General features: G+C 31.3%; 1 protein-coding gene across 15 annotated transcripts in view; it reads right to left on the reverse strand.

The window, feature by feature from the left end:
- Positions 1-2,341: 2,341 nt before the first annotated feature.
- The window catches only part of LOC105227362 (uncharacterized), a 111,453-nt gene continuing 93,534 nt past the window's right edge, over positions 2,342-20,260 (reverse strand). For 12 of the 15 annotated variants that reach the window (XM_049459140.1, XM_049459152.1, XM_049459150.1 and 9 more), the window contains 3 exons: positions 17,173-18,006; positions 12,581-12,718; positions 2,342-11,662 (listed from right to left, as the gene is read on the reverse strand). In XM_049459140.1, coding sequence (XP_049315097.1) covers positions 11,516-11,662; positions 12,581-12,718; positions 17,173-18,006 — 1,119 coding nt within the window. In that variant the 3' untranslated portion in view covers positions 2,342-11,515. The remainder of the gene's footprint in view (positions 11,663-12,580; positions 12,719-17,172; positions 18,007-20,260) is intronic. The other 3 variants (XM_049459153.1, XM_049459147.1, XM_049459146.1) reach the window with 2 other exon arrangements.

The following is a 20,260-nucleotide window of genomic DNA, read 5'->3' on the forward strand; positions in this document are numbered from 1 at the left end:
CGCGGCAGGCAGTCGTAGCCGCTGCCAGAGACAGGTTGCGTTAGCCAAGGCAATCAAGGAGGCCTACATACATACATATATACAAGTACGTATATATGTAGGTATGCATGCAATTCAGCTGTTTCGCGCAGGCGCAATGCACTTGTCCTCTCCTAAGCGACGAGTCGCGCTGCAATTAAAGGCCGACGCTCATACATATTTGTAACGGCTGTAACGCGTTGCTGGCCGTCAATGAGGGTGCATATTTCTGCTTTATATTTGTTTGTTGGTGTGTTCGCGTTCAATGGCTTGAACCTGTTGTCGGCGGCTTGCCGTGCTGTCGCTTAAAGATTTCAACCCCTGCTTTGCGGTTGCTGACCTTAAGTGTTGCAATAACTTGACTTGGCTTGACTTATGTGTATGTGTGTATATATCATTGTAGAACATATTTTTGAGAGAACCGTTAAATTTTTGGCGGGACTGCGATAGTCACATGTGCAATTGCGTGAATAAATTTGAGGATAAATAAACAAAGGGCTTGGAAATCAAATGAAATGGAAATAAGTGAAAAATTAAGAATGTGTTTAAATTTTTAGACAATAATAAGTTATACATACATATACAGATGTATGTACTAACTGATCATATTTAACCCGGACTGATCTTTTTAAACTTGCTTGCATTGGTTCAGTAGTATATTTTGAAAGCGATAATAAATATATTTTTATTTTATATATGTACGTATGTATATGTATGTATATATTATTTTATGCCATTCCAGGTAAAATTAGATACCATGGTATATCCGGATATTTTAAGGGGCACAACTATTGTGAAATTTTGAAAAAAAAAAGATTTTCATTTCGATTTCATATTTTTGAATATCTTTTTATTATTTCAGAATATAATTAAGACTTTTTTATTGAAATGTTTTAATAAATTGTTTTATATACATAGATATGTTTGTATATATTTTTTATTCCTTCAATATTTTTAAATTCTTACAAATTAAATTAAGTTAGACGGTAATATTTATAAAAAATTATTGACTTTTATTTTATGAAGGCGTTCAACTCATTTATTGTGAAATTAAAAATTAATTAACATATTAAAATAATTTATTTATTAAAATTTACATAATGGACATTGAAAAATAAAATTTGTATGTCTATAATTTTTAGGAACAATTTCTTTTATAATTAAAAAATAATTACAAAAAAATATTATAAAATTAAATATCAATATATACTTAATAATTCATAGGATTATTTAAAATTATTTATTTAATAAAATTTAGATTTTGAAAGCTGGAAAAATTAAAATGTTTATGTTTATAATTTAAAAAAAAAAATTTCTGTTATAATTTTTATGCATTTGAATGCAACAGTTTGAAAGCACGCAACCACAGTTTCAGCGCTAATGTAAACACAAACAGCTGCAATAGCATCTGTGTTGCTATCACTGCATTGTTGACATTTCGTTTTCATATTTAAGCGCGTCGGTTGAAATAATGCAGAAGTGCCGCAATTTCGTTTATAAACAAATATGAACTGATAAATTGAACAAAAATCGGTTAAATAATAAAATATTGAATGTGTGCAAATGGTTTTCTACGATATGTGCAGTGAAATGATGTGAAATATGTGTTTGTGTTGCTTGTATAGGACGGGGCCACCTGTGGCCGGCCGGCACATGGAAATGGTGAATAATACGCGTAAATTGCAATAAAACTTTGCAAATTAGTGAAAATCAGTTTAATAATAATGTAGTGCTTCGTTTTTTATAATATAAGCAGTAAATTATTGAAATAAATGTGTTTGTGCTGCAAGACGGCTGGTGCCGGCCGGCCGACAATTTGAGGTTAGTGAATAATATGCGCAAGTCTGCTAAATAAGATGAAAATTAGCAACTATCAGTTAGCATATGCTATAACACAACTGTGTTACTGATCATAGTAACTTATATAAAATTATTATATAAATTAATTAGCTAATTCTGCCACATCCATCAAGGGGCCACTCATGACAAAGTTTGGTTGCAATATACATATGTATGTATGTATGTATCTTTTTATATTTTCTATATTTTTAGATTCCTACTAGTTAAATTAAGTTAGACAGTAATATTTTTTTTTAACTTTTTCAGTAGAAATAAAATATTAAGGTCTTTATATTTTACAGGATTATTGAAAATAATTTGTTTTATAAAACTTAGATATGGAAAAATTAAAAAAAAATAATAATTTTAAGGCCTAAAATTCTCTAAAATCAAAAAAATTAAATTAAATTGAGTTTTATTAAATTATGAGATTATTTAATATAAATTTTTATGTACTATTAGAATAAATAAAAGTCAGGTGGAATTTTATTTTTATTGAGACGATTTTATTTTCCTCATTTTAATTAATCATTAATATTTTTCAGTTTTATTTTTTATTAATATGTATTCTTTTGTAATTATGCCAAGCTTCTTTTCGGTTCTTTATTTACAAGTTTTATAAATTTTTGTTGCCGTTTTATTATATTTATTTTTAATATATGCATGACATACATACAAACTATTGAATCGATGCGAATTTTATTTGAAATTGAAATTGTTTTTAGCATTGCCTATATACTCGCAATTTGCCCTAATTAATTTAATATCATTAAGTAATTTTTATTAAATTGTTTGCAAACTTTTCGTTTGCTGCGCTAATATTTTTGTTACTGGACTTAAAAATAATTTTATAAATAACGTCACAGTAAATATTTGTGTTTATAAAATATTAAATTAACTAAATGTATTTAACAAATGGCAACGACGGCTTGGTAAAAAATTTATGCATACTTTTGAGGCGACTCTAACAGTGTGTGTGTTGTTTTTGTGACTTTGTGTACACAATAACTTACTGTTGCCTTTGGGTAAAACTTAATATTATTCAGTGTACAACTAACATAGTTTCTTTAATTTTAAATTTATTTATGCTTGCTTAAATAACTACTTTAGAATATTAACTATGCGAAATAGCAAATAAAAAAATGCATTGATAATAAAAATGTAATTTATCATATATTTTTTTATGCAAAAAATAAATATATTTTTTATAAGTATGGGTTAAAAAATTTCGATATTCGCAAAAAATATTATAATTTAATTATATTCTATTATTAGATAATGTATTATTTAATTAAATTGTTCTATTTTATAATTGTGCATGTAAAATGACGTTGAAATATGCACGATTTCGTTAATAAATAATTAATTTAAGTTTAATAATATTTTTAAAAAATTTTGTTGAATTTTTGCCGCTACTGTATTTTGTTCTTAGCGTTTTCGTAGGTATGTAGTACCTTAATAATGTTTTTTTTATTGATGTTTCACTGAATATGATTTATATATACAACGATTTTACTAAATTTTAAAGCCTTTTGTAATTGAAAACACATAAAAGTTTTCATATTTAGTTTTGTGTTAGCGCGCATTTTTTATTTTATAAATTATTTAATTTTCTTCTTGTAATTTCTTATGCACTTAGTCCTATTTAAACTTATGCCTTTTTATATTTTATGTAAATTGAAATTGTCTGAAGCACTCTTTTACATATTTTCTTCTCTTCCTCCACGCCTACTAATGTGTTTTTGCATTAGTGTTTTAATGTCTTGTGTGTTAAATTAAATGAAAAAGCGAGATTTATTTCAAAACTATAAGAAGTTTGATAAATAATTGTTTCCTGTGCTGATTTTCTCGTGCATTTAAATGCAACAGTTTGAAAGCACGCATTTGCTGTTGCAACGCTATTGTAAGAATAAACAGTTTGAATATCATTGGTTTTACAATCACCATAAAAAGTTTGGTTAACAATTGTTTCCTGTGATGATTTTTTCTGTTGAGTTTGAAATCATTTGAAAGCAAAAGTTTGAAAGAACGCAAATACAGTTTTAACGCTAGTGTAAACACAAACAGCTGCAATGGCATCAGTTTTACAATCAATGGATTGTTGACATTACGTTTTCATATTTAAGCGGGTCGGTTGAAAAAGTTCGGAAGTGGCGCAATTTCGTTTATAAACAAATATAAACTGATAAAATCAACAAAAATCGGTTAAATAATAAAGTAGTGAATGTGTGCAAATGGTTTTCTACGATATGTGCAGTGAAATGTTGTGAAATGTGTGTTTGTGTTGCTTGTATAGGACGGGGCCACTTGTGGCCGGCCGGCACTTGGAAATGGTGAATAATACGCGTAAATTGGAACAATCCTTTGCAAATTAGTGAAAATCAGTTTAATAATAATGTAGTGGTTCATTTTTATAATATAAGCAGTAAATTATTGAAATAAATGTGTTTGTGCTGCAAGACGGCTGGTGCCGGCCGGCCGACAATTTGAGGTTAGTGAATAATATGCGCAAGTCTGCTAAATAAGATGAAAATTAGCAACTATCAGTTAGCATATGCTATAACACAACTGTGTTACTGATCATAGTAACTTATATAAAATCATTATTTATTAATTAGCTAATTCTGCCACATCCATCAAGGTGTCGCTTAGGACAAAATTTGCGAGATGATTTGTTGCTGTTAAAGAATTTTTCGTGTTTTAATGTAGGTTTCCTTTGAAATTTATGCGTTTAGTTGAAAGTGGAGCAATTTTGTTAATAACAAAATACAAAATAAAAATATTTTTATAACTTTTAATGAGAAAGGTGCGTGCTAAAACATACACACATATGTTTACAGTGATGCTTTGTAATATATTCGTATGCACTTGTCAATAGAATACAATTTAAAACGGGCATGAGCAAGTGGTTTCACTGCAGTTTATTTAAATTAAAATTATTAAATTATTTTATGCCAGGTTTGTTGTTGCTAACTATTGTCGGAACCTTGCGGGTTAACTTCTGAGTAATAGAGTGTAATTTCGGGTGTGAATTAACGAATGCTAATCGATTTTTAAATAATATGTTGTAGGCAATTATTACTATAATTTATTTTGTTAAAATTGCACCGCTTTGCATTAAATTCAATCGTCTTTTATTATTATTTGTGCTGCCTAATTCACTAAAATTATGCATAACACTCATATATTTGTATATGTCTTTATATTAAATATTTTCAAATCCATTAACAAGGCTTCACTTTTCGTACTAAAACTAAATAATCCTTAAAGCTTTTAATACTACGGGTTGGCAACTTGTGGATGTGGTTGTAGGGTGAAGTGTTTACAAAGAAAGTGTGTGTGATTAGTGAATATGTTTTATATATGTTTGTACATTTATGTGCTTAATTTTTGATACAGGTGGAGCGTTATACATATATCAGGCTGTACGACGTGTTTGTTTGTGTAGGTGAGTTTTTAAATAATTATTTTTTATAATTTTTTATTGTTTATTATCTATTTTTGGACGGGCCCAAATGTGTAAATGAAATTCGAAATTAAAAATAATATTTTTACAAGTTTTGGTTGGCTGAATAATTTGCATTATATATTTATATATATATTATTATAGATTGTCTTTTCAGCAAAGTTTTGGTATTAAAGTAAATCGCTTTTATAAATACGGTTATACATAAATACATGTAAGAGATTTATATTTTGTAAAATTAATTATTAAAGAAAAAATTGCAAACGCTTATATAACAAGTAGAGTAGCGTTAAAGTTGCATACAGAAATATATATATGTATAGTGTATAGCTAATATTTGCATATAATATATAAGTGCCACGTGAGTAGCTAAGTAAATAGTTTTTATAGGCGTAAGTTCATTCGAAAAAATATGATCAAAAGCAAAATATGCATAAATTTGTTTGTATTGTACGGTGGCCAAAGGTTGCTGTATATGCATACACATACATATAATCATGTATATGTACATACACTTACTTTTGTACATAAATGTAAATATATGTACATATGCACACACTTCGAAATGGTTAAATTATATTGGTGTTCAGTTGTATATCATCTGCTCTGACTTATCCATATCGTAGTAGATCGAATTTGTTTTTTAAATTTATTTTTAATATTTTTGTTTTGCCATATTTCTTTGAGAATCTCATACGTACATTTATATTTGAAACATTCGTCAATATTTATCACCAGCTTAAAATTACGGTTCGATAATGCCTTACAGTATCGGTTTTTTAACTTATGGGCACGGTTTTGCAGGATTATGTATGTAAACTCAGGCATGACAAAATCTATAATGGTAAAAGAAATCGAAAATTATATTCGAAGCCCTCCGATCACAATAAAATTATTAAAATTCTTCATGAAACTCCATGAGCTATACCAATGCAAGTACATTTAGGATCTAAACTGAGCTAAGCTGACTCTTATTTCACTGTGAATCTATACAATATTCTAATAAGAAGCCATTAGTACTAAAAAATATGGTTTTTGGGAATAAAAGGAAGAAAAAATCACCTGTATCAATTATTTCAACCAACCTAAATCTAAAAAAATCGCTTCAGAAGATATTGTCCGTACAATGACCTACGGTTGAAAAAAAATTCAAATTTGAATTTTACCCAACATCTTGGTAATTTTTGTCCGATTCGAAAATTCGAAAAATATTGCTTCCAGAAAAACGCTTTTTAAAATTAACTGGTTAAGTTGCTTGATCCGAGTGGTTAGATTTTAGAAGGCTATAACGCAAAAACTATCTGAGATATTCGGGGTACAAAGTACTCCCAAGACCAATGCTTCATCTATTTTGAATGGTCTCAGAAACAAGTGTGGTATATTCCAGAGGTTCCTTGTTTTTTCTCGGAAGAATTTTCATCGTAAAAACTACTTCCAGACTGATACTTCTTCTATTTTGGATAGTCTCAGACATTTTTCCATTCGCTTACATTCAAGTAACCAACTAACTATATCAAGCTGGCTTGTCACTTTTACTAAATTCTTAACCATTTATTTTCGAAGCAATATTAATAAAAAATACAATTCTGATACCGTAACGATTTTGTCGTAGATAAAGGGCACTCTACGATTATTTTAGAACATTTTCTAGTATACTGACAATTCGGAAAATGAGTACTTGAGCACTTTTGAAAATATTTAAAATATTGCTTATTTAACCGATCATCTATAATCAGGTAATCTATGGTCTGCATTTAGGGATTAAGATCGGGTGGCCGAACTTTGGTGTACCAATGATCCGTAACTTAACAACAAACTGAAAAACTAAAACAAATAAATAAAAAATAAAATTTCCAGGTTCATAATGACAGACTTCCTCAAATGTGGTGAGTTCGTGAGAAAGCTTTTCTAAACATTATAGCGTGCTTTTATTCATTTAATTTTTGTGTTTTTTTTTTCTACAATTTTTTAGAATACTGTTTGCAAGTTACATTTTGCCGTTATTCAACGCATTGTATGACTTCAGCAAGTGGCTCCTCTGTGAAGTACGCACATATTTCAAAAGTAAATTTTATAAAATTATGAGGCTTTGATATGTATTTGCATTTTTTGTTTCTATTCTCTTCCTTTGAGTTTGTATTGTATTTGGTTTTGTTAATTATTCGGCATTAACAGCGTTTAGTTTTCTTATAGAATTCGGAAAATGTGTGCTTTCGAAAAAAAATCACGAAACAAAATAGAACAAAAAAAAAACAAAAATAATTAAACATATGGTTTACACTTCTTTTGTCTGCTTTCCTCGTTTCCACAACTTGACGACTTGTGGTGCTATAAATTCATTAACGGCCGAGTTATCATTCCCTGTTCCCAAAAAAGTTCATTAGTCTTGTTAAAGAACCTTGCTGGAAACAATCTAAACTTAGAGTAGAACAGTAGGACTACTGCTCGCTCTCCTCTTTAGTTTTGAAAAAAGGTGACGTTTTTCATTTGTAAGATTATGAAACGTGATCTTAGTTGCAAACATAATATAAAAATTCGCAAAAATACTTTAAGCTTCTATTATGTGAGTAATATATTCTTTGATACATAACAGATTGATTTAAAGCCCTCCGTTCGAGCTTTTGCGTCGATATATGACAATGGGTGAAACATGGCGCATGGATTTAATAAAAAAAGAGAAGGATCAAAAATTGCGATTATTAGAGCGTTATTTCGCCGAAAAACAGTAGCGTTTGAAGAATTAGAAAGTGTTGTTCCACCAATATAATGTACCGTGTCACAAGTCGGGGAAAACGTTGACAAAACTCCATAAATTGGGCTTTGAAACTACTATTTCCTGTTCTCAGATCTCAAAAGAATGCGCGATGGAACGAAATTTTCGTCGTATAAAGGTGGGTCGCCGAAATGTTGGCCTATTTTGAAGCAAAGGACACATCGTACTACAAAGATGGCATCGAAAGGTTGGAGGTTCGCTGTAATCAGTGTATCCTCTTTGAAATAAACTTTGTTGAATAAAAAAAACTAACGAATTTTGCAAAAATGTGTTTTACTATGTTAGGTCGAGGACCTTTCAATTGATCTGCTACATTTAGTACCCTTTGCATAAGAAATAAATATTTTGCTATATTAGAAAATTACAAAAAATAAACGCAAATTAATCCATTAATGAAAAAAGTAACTCAACAGTCAAGCACACATTTTCTCATTATATATATAATATTTATATTTTCTCATTTCATTGAGTTTTCGCGCTCAATTGCGTCGTTCATCGTTTGCACCGCACAGAGCTGTTTTGCTCCGTGCTAAGTTTATTTATTTATTGTTTTGAAGCAGTAAAGCTGTAAATAAATATATAGCTAGCTATATATTTACTTATTCATTATACATAACTAAGTTTGTGTTTTTGCTTTTGTTTTTGTTTCTAACGCTTTGTGTTTTGCGGCACAAATTACTCGTATGCATCTGAAGTAAATATTTTCATTTCTCTTTTTGTTTTGCTTAAGTTTAGTTTCTAGTGTTTTTGTTTTAATCTACTACTTAACAAAATCGTTTGCTCTTTTTATTAGCAATGGTTTTTATATTAATAAAATAAAATAATTTTATATATTATTTTTTTGTATTTGTATTTGTATTTATATATAGTATATATATTGGTTTTTAATTTAAAAAAGGCAGTCAAAACTTTAGTTTTACTTTTGTTGTATTGTTTTTTGTTTTTTTTTTTTAATTACACAATGTACTTAAATTTTAATATAACGGGGTTTTAACTACAGTTTACTTAGAGGTTTGGTTTTTAGCTTAATTTAGAATGTGAACTGAACTTCTGTCTTGTTTTCTTTCTGTTTTGTGGTCAGACGAAATTTTTAATGCGGCTTTGAGTAATTATTATTAATTATTATGTTCACTTAAATTTACATAAATAACTGTTCGTTTGTTTGCAGTTTGCTTAGCGTTCTTTCGTTTTTTGTTTTCTTTTTTTTTATTTGAGTTGAAATAAGTTTTTTTGTCTTCCTGCGTTCACTTATATCACTTTCTTTAATTGTTCGATTTGCTTTCAATGCTTGCTTTTAAGTATTGAAATGCTTTCGACTACTTTTCTGAACTTGTTAAATATAAGTAAAATTGAAAAATATAAATAAATTTTAGTTATTAAATAAAAAAGTGACTACCTCAACTTTTAAGGAAAATTTTATTATCGAAAACTTATTGCGGCATACTTAAGTTGTTAGAACCACTTGTGAATTTCAAGATCTTGATTTTTTCATTTTTAAATACAAAAAGTTGAGAATAAACGCCAAAAATTTGTACTTGTTCCGACAAATAGTGTCGAAATAAGAAGTTTTTAACTCGTTGTAAGCGGACCATTAACTGCACATAATCGTGTCTGCTCGAAAAGTAGCAGCAACCTCTGCTTTCAGCATAAATGAGTTAGAAGGTTGGAACTAGAAACATTATGGATATAGCGCCATCCAAAATCAGCTAAATACAAGTAAGTCAGACATACTGCCAAGGTTAGATTTGAATAGGATTTTAATAGTCAATTTCGGCTGGCGATACCTTTTTGACGTGAATGAAGAAGCTGTCTAGTAGGGGAGGAGGATACTAACGCGGTCTGACGCGTCCAAAATGAAGTGCGAAGTACAGGCGGACGTGCACGCCGATGATCTTGACAGCCCTCTTTCTAACCGTCTACCAAAATCAGCCAGCATCTTCCAAGCGGATGTATTAGGTATAGAGAAGGTTTACGAGAGTATACAGAAAGCAACCATATACATGGATAGCCAGGCGGCATTGTGGGCCTTGTCTATACCACAGATTAATTTTATTGTAGTCAACAACTGCATGAAGGACTTAAGGTTACTGGTCGGTCAACTCTACTCGTCCATAATTTGGGTTCCCGGTCCCAAAAACATTTTCGACAACGAAAACGCTGATGAGTTAATAAAGCTCGGATCCTCTTTAGACGAATGCGTGGCGTAATAAATACAATGGTCGCTGATAACGATCTAAAGAGGGCTTTATATGCATTTAGCACAAATAGCTCAGAGCAGATGGAACGCAATAACTAGCTGAAGGGTAACAAAACGGAAATGTCTGAAATATGACAGGAAGCGAGGAAAGTCACTTCTCTTGATATTGAAGTATAATATTATAAAGACTTGCTTGAAATAAACATTGACACTACTTTGTGACATCGGACTACATTGTATCGGTATAGGAATAAGAACAAGAAAATATCCTTCCTATAGACGTCACCAAACTTAGTGTCCTGGACGACGATATGGATTGCGGTTTCTTCAACAAAAAAGCTTAAGCCTGCGCTTCGACTTAAGTAGCGCTCCAATGGGTGTTTTTCTAACTCACTTCTTGAGTAAACTTATTGCTAACATTTGGATTTATAGACATATTCACTTTTAATTTTATAAGAAAATTCTTGGAAAATCCACCCTTTTGCCATTATATGTTATTCTTGAGCGTTCTTTCTGATGTTTTTTCTATGCCTGGGTGAGACTACGAAGTTTTCTGATTTTCTTAGTTGAGATGTCTCTCGAAAAATATTTTTTTTGTCAGACAGCAGGGCAACTACTCAAGACTTATTAATGAAAATTATTAGAAAAACAGTCATTAAATAAGTAAAATAAATAATAAAAATAAATTTAAGAAATATTTCTTTATTTATATACACTTTTAGTCTTTTATATCTATGCCTCTTCTTTAGCTTATTTCAATTCATCCCTCTCTCTAATCTCTTGAGTACTTTTGTCATGAATAAATTAAATATATTATAAATAATTCATGAAATTATATCTCTATTCCATTTTATATAACATTATTCTTTATCAGTGCGTCGTTTTTTCATAGTTTTTTCGTTATATATTTTATACATTTCAATAAATTTTTTGCATAAATTTTTAATAGCTTCACGCAACTCCCTTTGCCCTCTTGCCTTATATAATAGCATATCATTTATGTGTGTACTTTTTTGTTTTTGTATTTTCAATAATGCTATGAACTGGCTTTCGCTAATTAATTTTACTAATTAAATTTGCTAATTCGCTGTGAATTTATGTGTGTGTATATGTGATTTGGTGAATGTGTACAGTTATGTATGTATATGTGAGTATGTGTGTGTAAGTGTGTGTCTATTAGTTAATCTTTAAGTTGTCTAAATGATTTCCATTGCACTAATTTTTATGAAAATCCCTTATAGTGTACGAAGAAAAATATTAGAAAAATTGCGTAGGCGGTTGGAAATGTAATTCGAGCGATAACATCGATTGTTTTTGCTATACGTATAGGATGTGGCGGTTCCTTTTTGCGCACTTGGACGAAGCAAGTCTAGAAGAAAAAGTTAATTAGCATTTTCACCTTATATGTTTGCTAAAATATCATAAGTTCATATATGAGGGTTTTCAGAAAGTAACTTCATTGAGGTTAGTCCGCTTCATGCTTGCTGAGCTTATGTAATATATAATACTACGATTTCATCGAAGCAAAGCTGCTATAGGCTTATTATGCACTACCTTCTTCAGTTCTTGCCGTTCTACTTCGACCTCTTTTATAAATTTATATATAGTAAATAGATTTTGAAACCTCGCAGTAACGGTTTGTACTTCGAAATACCAACTGCTGTTTGTTTTTGTGCTGAAATTCTAACTTTTCTGCTTTCATAAAGCCTGTTTAAAGCGAACTAGATTATTTTCGGTGCTATATTTCGGCTTTATTCCTCTAAAAATCCAATTCAACTTCATATGTGGAAACCATGAAACTTGCCACATCATGCACGTGTGCCGTAAATATATACATATTTGTAGGTCAGATAAACTACTGTATATGCCCCCCTCCATGCGTTTATGCACATGACAAAAACGTGACAAAAATTTGCAGTCTTCCAACGAGTTTTCGCTTTTGTGTCGAGAATTTGCGCATATTTTTCATGGCGAAATCCGATTTGATGTTTGAGTGCCAAAAGCGATGACGCACGTTGCCACCCGCAAGGGAGTAATCGAATTTTGAATTTCGAGCACAAATTTGCAGCAGACTGCATACAACGTACAGAATATGGAATAAAAATACAAAATGGAATAAATCCAAAACAACAACAACAGACGTGCATGCGCTGTCTTTATTAACCCATATTTTAAAGCGGATAACCAACTTTGTTAAACCGAAACTTTTTTCTGTTTGTTATGAGCTTGCATAATCTTTGTATGAACTTACAATACCGTTATTTATATATAGTTTTATTTGTTTTACCTCTGTTGCGCATCCATTGTTGGCCGAGTGCGTGCACGGGCTGCTGCTGCCGCCACAAGTCGTACAGGCGACGATCTCGTTGGGGGCGCGCACATCGCGTCGCTTCTCACCCTGATAGATGGCGGTAAATTTGAAAAACTTTTTATGTTACAAATTTGGAATTTGGACAAATATTTAAGCAAATATTGTTTTGATTTATTTCGTTTTTAAATTTAACAGTTAAACAATCGAAAAGGGCGAATACCAAAATAATTGACAAACATGTCAAAATTGAAAGCAGGTTTTGTTTTTGGAATTGAATTCAAAATCAGTTAAAAATTTACAAACGCATAAACGAAGGAATCAAGTAGAACAGAGCAGCGAAGAGGAAATCAAGAGAAAAAAGGAATTAGTTATTCAAAAATGTAAATCGTAATTGAGTGGTTATTTAACAAAACGAAAAGGTCAAGTGAACAGCTCTAAGCAAATTAATTAGTAAACAAAAAATAAAAAATGAATAACGGACGTGTAAATTAATATCAATTAATGAAACAAAATCTTATTGAAGTAATAAAATTTTATATAATACTTATATAAGTAATATATAAAGTTATTTGCGCCTTCAAGTGTGCTTAGGTAGAGGTTTACCCCTCAGTATGGTCCCACCACTTAGACTGTTCAATCCTTTGTGAAATAAATTATACTAAGTACGACTGAGCATTTTTTATATAAGAATTAATGATTAGACTTTAGGGACTCACAAATACTGAATCACCGTCAATTTCAAAGAAGAAACTGTCAATATTTTGAACTGAACAAGCGTTGATCTCAACTACTGAGTTTCAACTTCTAATCAGTGCTATGTTTTCAGAAGAGTTGAGAATAAGTATGTACGTCTAATCTTACTAAATAAATAAAATTGAATCGATATTTACCTTCCTAATTTTTTCTGTATTTAAAGTTATCGATAAACAAACAAATGTTAATTAAAAAATAAAAAATGTTAATGTTACTGCAAACTCGCCGAGTGATCCCCTGTAATTTTGTTACTGCATGCACAAATATGTAACATTGCTACACTATGTTACATGTTTGCGTATGCAAACGCAGTTGTTGTCTCGTCATCACGAAACGGTGAGCAGCACTACAAAAAATGCAACTGAATGACCGAATGATAATTTCATTTATGTTCGTTAACATTCTCTGTTTAGTAGTCGTGTGTCGGTAAGTACGCGTCGGTACGTGATCGCGATCAAAGTTTATGAAAGATTAATAAATTAATCATTGGTGTCGTTTTTTGTGTAATATTTCAAAATTATTGGAATTTGTGAGTGCAAAATGATAAGTGTGTGTGTTAATTTATTAAAGTGAAAGTGTGCAAATACAATTTAGCAAATCATTTGCGTTATGAACGCAGCAAACATGTGGTAGTAAAGTTTAAGTAAGTTTAGTGAGAAATTTATCAATATTGGTGAAATTAAATTATTATTTTTTATTCGATCGTTGCGTTTACGAGTAAAACCCTGTCGAATTTTTAATTAAAAGAAATGAAAGCTGTGCGGCAATGAAAGGTAAGGGTGAGCACGTATATACTTATGTACTTATATACATCCATTGTGTATTTAAACTGCTTATAGTCATATGTACGCATGCTACAGCATGCACAACAGTAGGAATGTTACATATTTGCGCATGCAAATGCAGTTTTTGTCTCGTCATCACGAAGTAGGGGAGCAGCACTGCAGATAATGCAATTGAATGACCGAATGTTAATACTATTTCATTCATGTTCGTTAACATTTTCTGTTTGATAGTCGTGTGTTGGTAATGCTTAAAATTGCAGAAATGTTATTTCCATAAATAATCGTAATCATGCTTGTAGAAAATTAATGAAATTTAAAATATTGGTTAATCGATTTATGTATATATATATATATATATATTTTGTATTGATTATTATCGGAAATTAAAATTGACAAATTTTGGAAAAATTAATTATCTAAATTAATAATAATCAATGTTCAACTTATTTAAGTGGCTGTTATTTCAATAAAATATTAACATTTGATATATGCACATTTTTCGATACACTTCTATTGGTGCCCATTGCTCATTTTATAGCCTACTTTAAGGCGCAATAACCATTAAACTATCTGAAGCATTCTAGGCACATAATATGATATTTTCCAATACTATTCCTCATACTTACCGGCTGCGTGAGCGTATTATGTGAGGCGTTAGCGTTAAGAAGGTGAGAAATAGAGAGTTTAAACATATAATTAAACAAGTAGCTTTCATAATTTGTTGTAATTTTTTATTTGCAAATTTTTCGCATTAAGATTTGAAAAATTTTTCATTTGACAAACATATACACATAGATATACAGGAGTTTCGAATTCGAAATTGTTAAATGAAAGCAAATTTAACTTCTTTAGTACGCTTTTGAATACAAATACTTTAACGAATTGTTATGAACTGAGCGGCGGCGTGATGATTAGTTTGTAGGCGTTAGTACGCGATTTTTACAAATTTTCGCAACAAAATATGCAACCAATTAATATTTCGGTTAAATTATGCTAGTTTTAGTATTTATTTTTGGCGTAAAAAGCATTTGAAGAACTAAAAGTTATGTGAGAGACGCGTGTGTAGGCGCCGTGAACACATGACCGGATGAGTGATTATATGTTAGTGGGTGTCTAGTTAGACATGGTTGTATGGATTTTGTTTGTTTTGTGTGTATGTGGCTGGCAAAGTTTTGGCAATGTGTCTCATTTGACTTGCTAGCTAATAAGTCTAATGCATTGTTGGTAAGCAGGAACTGTGGTTATTATTCAATTAATGCTGGAAGCACTTAAAAGTTTGGATTACAAATAAAATTAGAGAAAAATTGTTGGGAAAATGTGGAATATTTAAAATATTTAAATAATTATATTTCAAATGTTTAACAGTGAAAAATATTATTAATTTATTTTTGTTATGCATAAATAATATTTGGAAGCAGAAAACTTAAAATATAAATATAAAAACCGAAAATTATATTTTCTAAAACTACTCAAGGGCAGCGCTGGACAGTACTGATAATATAACTCTAAATTTTAGTTCATAAAACTAAGTCTACAAGCTGCTAAATTTCTTATAACACATATATAACACTTGTTCACAAGTTTAAAAAAAAATTATACTACGTTGTATGCAAAAAAAAGCATTCAGAAATTTTCATAATTATTTAAAAAAAAATTTCATATATTTTTTTTAACTTCAAATTTAAAATTTTTAAATATAATATTTTAATTTTTTTAATATTAATTTTTTTTTAATTTTAATTTTTTTCTTTATTTAAAATTTTATTTTTATTTTTATTTTGAAGCAATTTTGTAAACTAATACTTGCTATCATTCTTTTATCGTTTTATAACCAATTTTTTTCGTTCTACCATCTTCCATCAAACGATAATCAAAACTCCTTAAGGAAACCTAAATTAGCTAAATCTCGTTTCATATCACATCAAGCACTTTTAATCGCCGTGGGCACTATATGCTCTTCGTTTTCTGATTTTACGAACATTTTTCAAAAAAATTTAGTGTTCGAACAGTTTTCTGCGGTTCTGCATACATTTTTTTCTAAACTTTTCAGTATTTTTCGAATATCAAGTTAGTGGCTTTATTCGAAACATATATATTATATTCTACAAAACAGCTATATTTGATAAATTTCAATAATTTTTTTTGGAAATGCTAGAAAACAGCTTAAGAAGAAAACATTATTGCATATTATCAGTACCGCTACTTTAAACACTAACCAATATTTCCACTCTTCCGATGACAGTCGAGAAAGGTAATGATCGAGAGGATCAAAAAATATTGAAAATAATCCAGAAATTTGGTAGTCGTTTTGCTACTCATACACTTTTTGTTGACTATTTATTATAGGTTTTTTATTCCTTTCGTATACTCACTTGAACTTTTGCTCTTGCTTAAAATAAGAAGATTTCACAATGCAGCGGGTTTCTTTGTTATAAAAAACGCTTTGTTGTCTCTATGACTAATGTAAAAAGTAATAAGGAAACCTCACTTGAGAGCTTGTCAATCAGCTAAATCGTTGTAATGGGCTTCTGCTTTTGTCATTGGCTTACCTGTAAATCCGCGCGCTTTCCGCAATCTCTTACAGTTATTTTGTACTTAATTCTCTTCTTTCTTTTTTTTTACTTTCTCATACTCTAATTGTTTATATCTTTTGTTTGGCGGATAAGCACTTAAAATCCCTGCTTGAGCGTCATGAAAATCAACAAAAACGCGCCTGGATTTAGTTGCTTTTGTTTTATGCCACAAACACACATACAAACCGCCGTTTAAAGCGGATATTTGTGAGGGTACCAAGAGCTAGAAGTATAGCTCAAACTTTTTGCTGAGCAGAGTTATTGTTGCATATACCCGTGTCTTTTGTTGGGTCTTTAAAGGTTACTGTAAATCAAATTAAGCGTCTTAACGCCGAAACTCAGTTGGGTTAGTACTTGAGAAACTTTTGGCATGCGCAAGCCGCAGCGAAGTGCAAACACACTTGACCTTTTTTTTATGGTTGGTTAATGGGAATTTCTTATTTAATGTTACACTTACAGTTTCGGCATTCAGAGCGCCCAAGCCGTGACCATTGGCGGGTTCCGGCTGCGCCACCTGCTCGTAGAACGGTACTGGCGAACTGGAACGCGATTGCTTGCGACGCGGTGGCTTCACCGGCAAGTGGCCGCTCGCATCAGCCACACCTTGCGCCTCCAGCTGTGCCGACAACCTTTCAGCTTCCGCCGGCATTTCCGATGACGCTGCGTCCACATTCGCCGCCGTTGCTTCGGTAACGCTGGCGGCATTTTCATCTTCCGACTGCTTGCCTGTGCCGCTGAGTATCAGTGGCGGTGTGTTTGTAGAAATGGAACGACGCTGCTGTGTAGACGCCGGCGCTGGCAGTGTGGGCTCCACTTCAACCGTTACTGTAGTCTCAAGTTGCGGCGAATGCGCGCCTTCAGTGGGCACAAACGTGGGTTCCGTGTAGACTGGCTCGATGACAGCGGACATGGTGGTGGGTATTTTGATGCGCCCAGCCTCTGTATCCACGTACGAGCTGGACGCCGATGTGACCGAACCCGGTGAGCGCGTACGTCGACGTATGGAGCGCGCACGTAAATTTTGCATTGCTACACCGATTATGCCGCCATGTTGTTCCTCCCAACGTATGCGCGGCGCATCAACCGTGCTCATGCCGTAAGAGGGTGTCGGCACGGGCGGTGGCGATGGCGGTAACGGTGTTTGTGTGGTCGCTGTAGATAGGTCCGTGTGGTAGGGATGCAGCGGTGTGGGCGTAACGGGTATGCTGGTGCCGGTTGTTGTGCTGCTGGACGCACCCATAGTGGCCTTTTCAGACGACAAAGCAGCATGAAATTCTCGTTCGATTATACCCTACATTTTGGTACTATTACTTGGTACACGTACATATACAATTGGGATTTGGATTTGAATGGTTTTCATACAATTGATTGTGTGTCGAAATTTGAGTTCAATGACATTATAAAGCGGCGATTTTGGCTTTGTGGCTGCATGAATTTGCAAACGCTCTGAAAACTGGGTAATATTGTTGGTGTAAATTTGTGGTAAGGCAGCAGAAGTTTTTGGTGGATTAAGAAGCTCTTCGAGTGGGCTATGGCTTAAGTTATGGTCGAATGATGGTATAGATTTAACGAGTATTAATTACTTAGCAAGCATTAATAAAGGGCGGTTAGAGATTTTGGTAGTTCATCTGAACACAGGTAAAGCACAGTTAAAGTTAATTTTCAGATAACAGCTGTAATTTTAAAGGGAAAAGCAACAACTAATTTAAGGGAATAATTGGTTTTGATTAGTGACAACATTCGTCTCCAGTTGGGTACAATTTTGTTTTAGTTTTTAGTTGTACTAACAGCAAAAAAAACAATTTCAAGGTCTTAAGATTGCACAGCGACAATTCATTGTAAAATTATTTTACAGTAGTGGCTATTGTTATATTTTTTATTCTAAAATACCGTATTAAGATTTCTTATTCAAATTACTTCAATTTATACCACAAGAAAGAAGAAAAATCTCAAAAATAATACAATTTTGACTTTTTTGTGTGAATTTTAATATTCTGTGCCGTTTTAGACAATTTTGGTAGTTATTTTCTTTATAATTTTGGACACGTTTTTCACCCTTACTCAACCTACGACGCCTAACTGGAAGCTCCTTAATTAAGTAATTTAACAAATTACCTACAACAATAGATATAGACTAAATTCCTAGTTGAGTTTACTGCTCAGTTCGAAAAGCTCAAAAAAAGCTCTTTTCTTTTCTCTTGACAAAATTGCCAAGCTTCTTGTGAAGCAAATAGTAAAAAATTGTAAAAATAATGAAAAGTTCCACGAATTCAGATTTAGTGATAAAAACAGTAATTTTTGATCAAAATGTTAAAAAAATATTTTTAAATATAAATATTTCCAGCTATTCATATCGACATTGAGAACTCAAGCACATTTAAAAGGTATTTAACTACAATTTTCTGAAGTCAACAAACTTTTCTCAGCTAAGGAAGATCGTGGAGCAACCCAAATATGAAAATATAATTTAATTGGACTTAAGATTTCATTTAATATGTCACTAAATACCATTTTCTAATTATTTTTCTTGATTTATGCTGGTTGATTTTTCAACTCTGAGCGATTGTGAGATCTAAGGAAAAGAGAGAAAGAGAAACTATCGAAAAATCGATATGTGAAAAATCGATTTTTTTCAAATGAAAAATTATCGACTTAGTTTTGATTATCATATCATATCATATTAGAGTAAATGTAGCGACATTTAATGAATATTTTTGAGATCAAAGATGGGAAGAGAAAAATCGATATACAAATAATCGAATCTTTCGATAAAAACAAATCAATATATTGGAAACATCTTGGTATTCGCTCTGAATTGCTTACATATTTGATATATAAACAATCGATTTTTTCGATAAAAAATAAATCGATATATTGGAAACATCTTGGTATTCCCTCTGAATTCCTTATATGTATGTTTGACATTTTTGGTGGAGAAATTCACCCAAGCCCTGAAAAGTGTCCTAACAGATAATTTGATCGATTTTATATGAGTTTCCTCGAATTTAAAAATGTTATTGATTAATGTATATTTTATTCTTGCAATCAGGTGATCACAATATTCGCGGCATCCAAATTGGAAATCGTTCGTCATGTAACACATGTTATGGTTTCACCTACCAAACCGGCCAAGCCCTGAAAAGTTTTCAAATGTATATTATCGAATGAATTCATCGACTTTCTTTACATTTATTTTTGAATCAAATGCATGTCGTTGAGTAACAAACACATCAATTACACTGATCCCTTATCCTTTTGAACTCGTCAGTTCTCTATATTTTCAGTAACATTCGACGTTTATAAATAACCTGTTTCATTTCACTATTTTAATTTTTTTTTGCTAATAGATTATCAATGACATAAAGTGCCATTTATCGATATTTCGCTAGTCATATATTTGCTTCGTTGTCGATAACTGCTAACAGATTCACAATCAACTTCCATCATCTTTTAATTAATATTTTCATATTTAAAAGCAGCTCCCACGATCTTCCACTACTTAAAAATTACTATTTTTCACTACGTGTACTACATTTAAAAGCGTG

The sequence above is a fragment of the Bactrocera dorsalis genome, chromosome 5, assembly GCF_023373825.1.
Source record: "Bactrocera dorsalis isolate Fly_Bdor chromosome 5, ASM2337382v1, whole genome shotgun sequence".
In the NCBI taxonomy this organism is placed as follows: domain Eukaryota; kingdom Metazoa; phylum Arthropoda; class Insecta; order Diptera; family Tephritidae; genus Bactrocera; species Bactrocera dorsalis.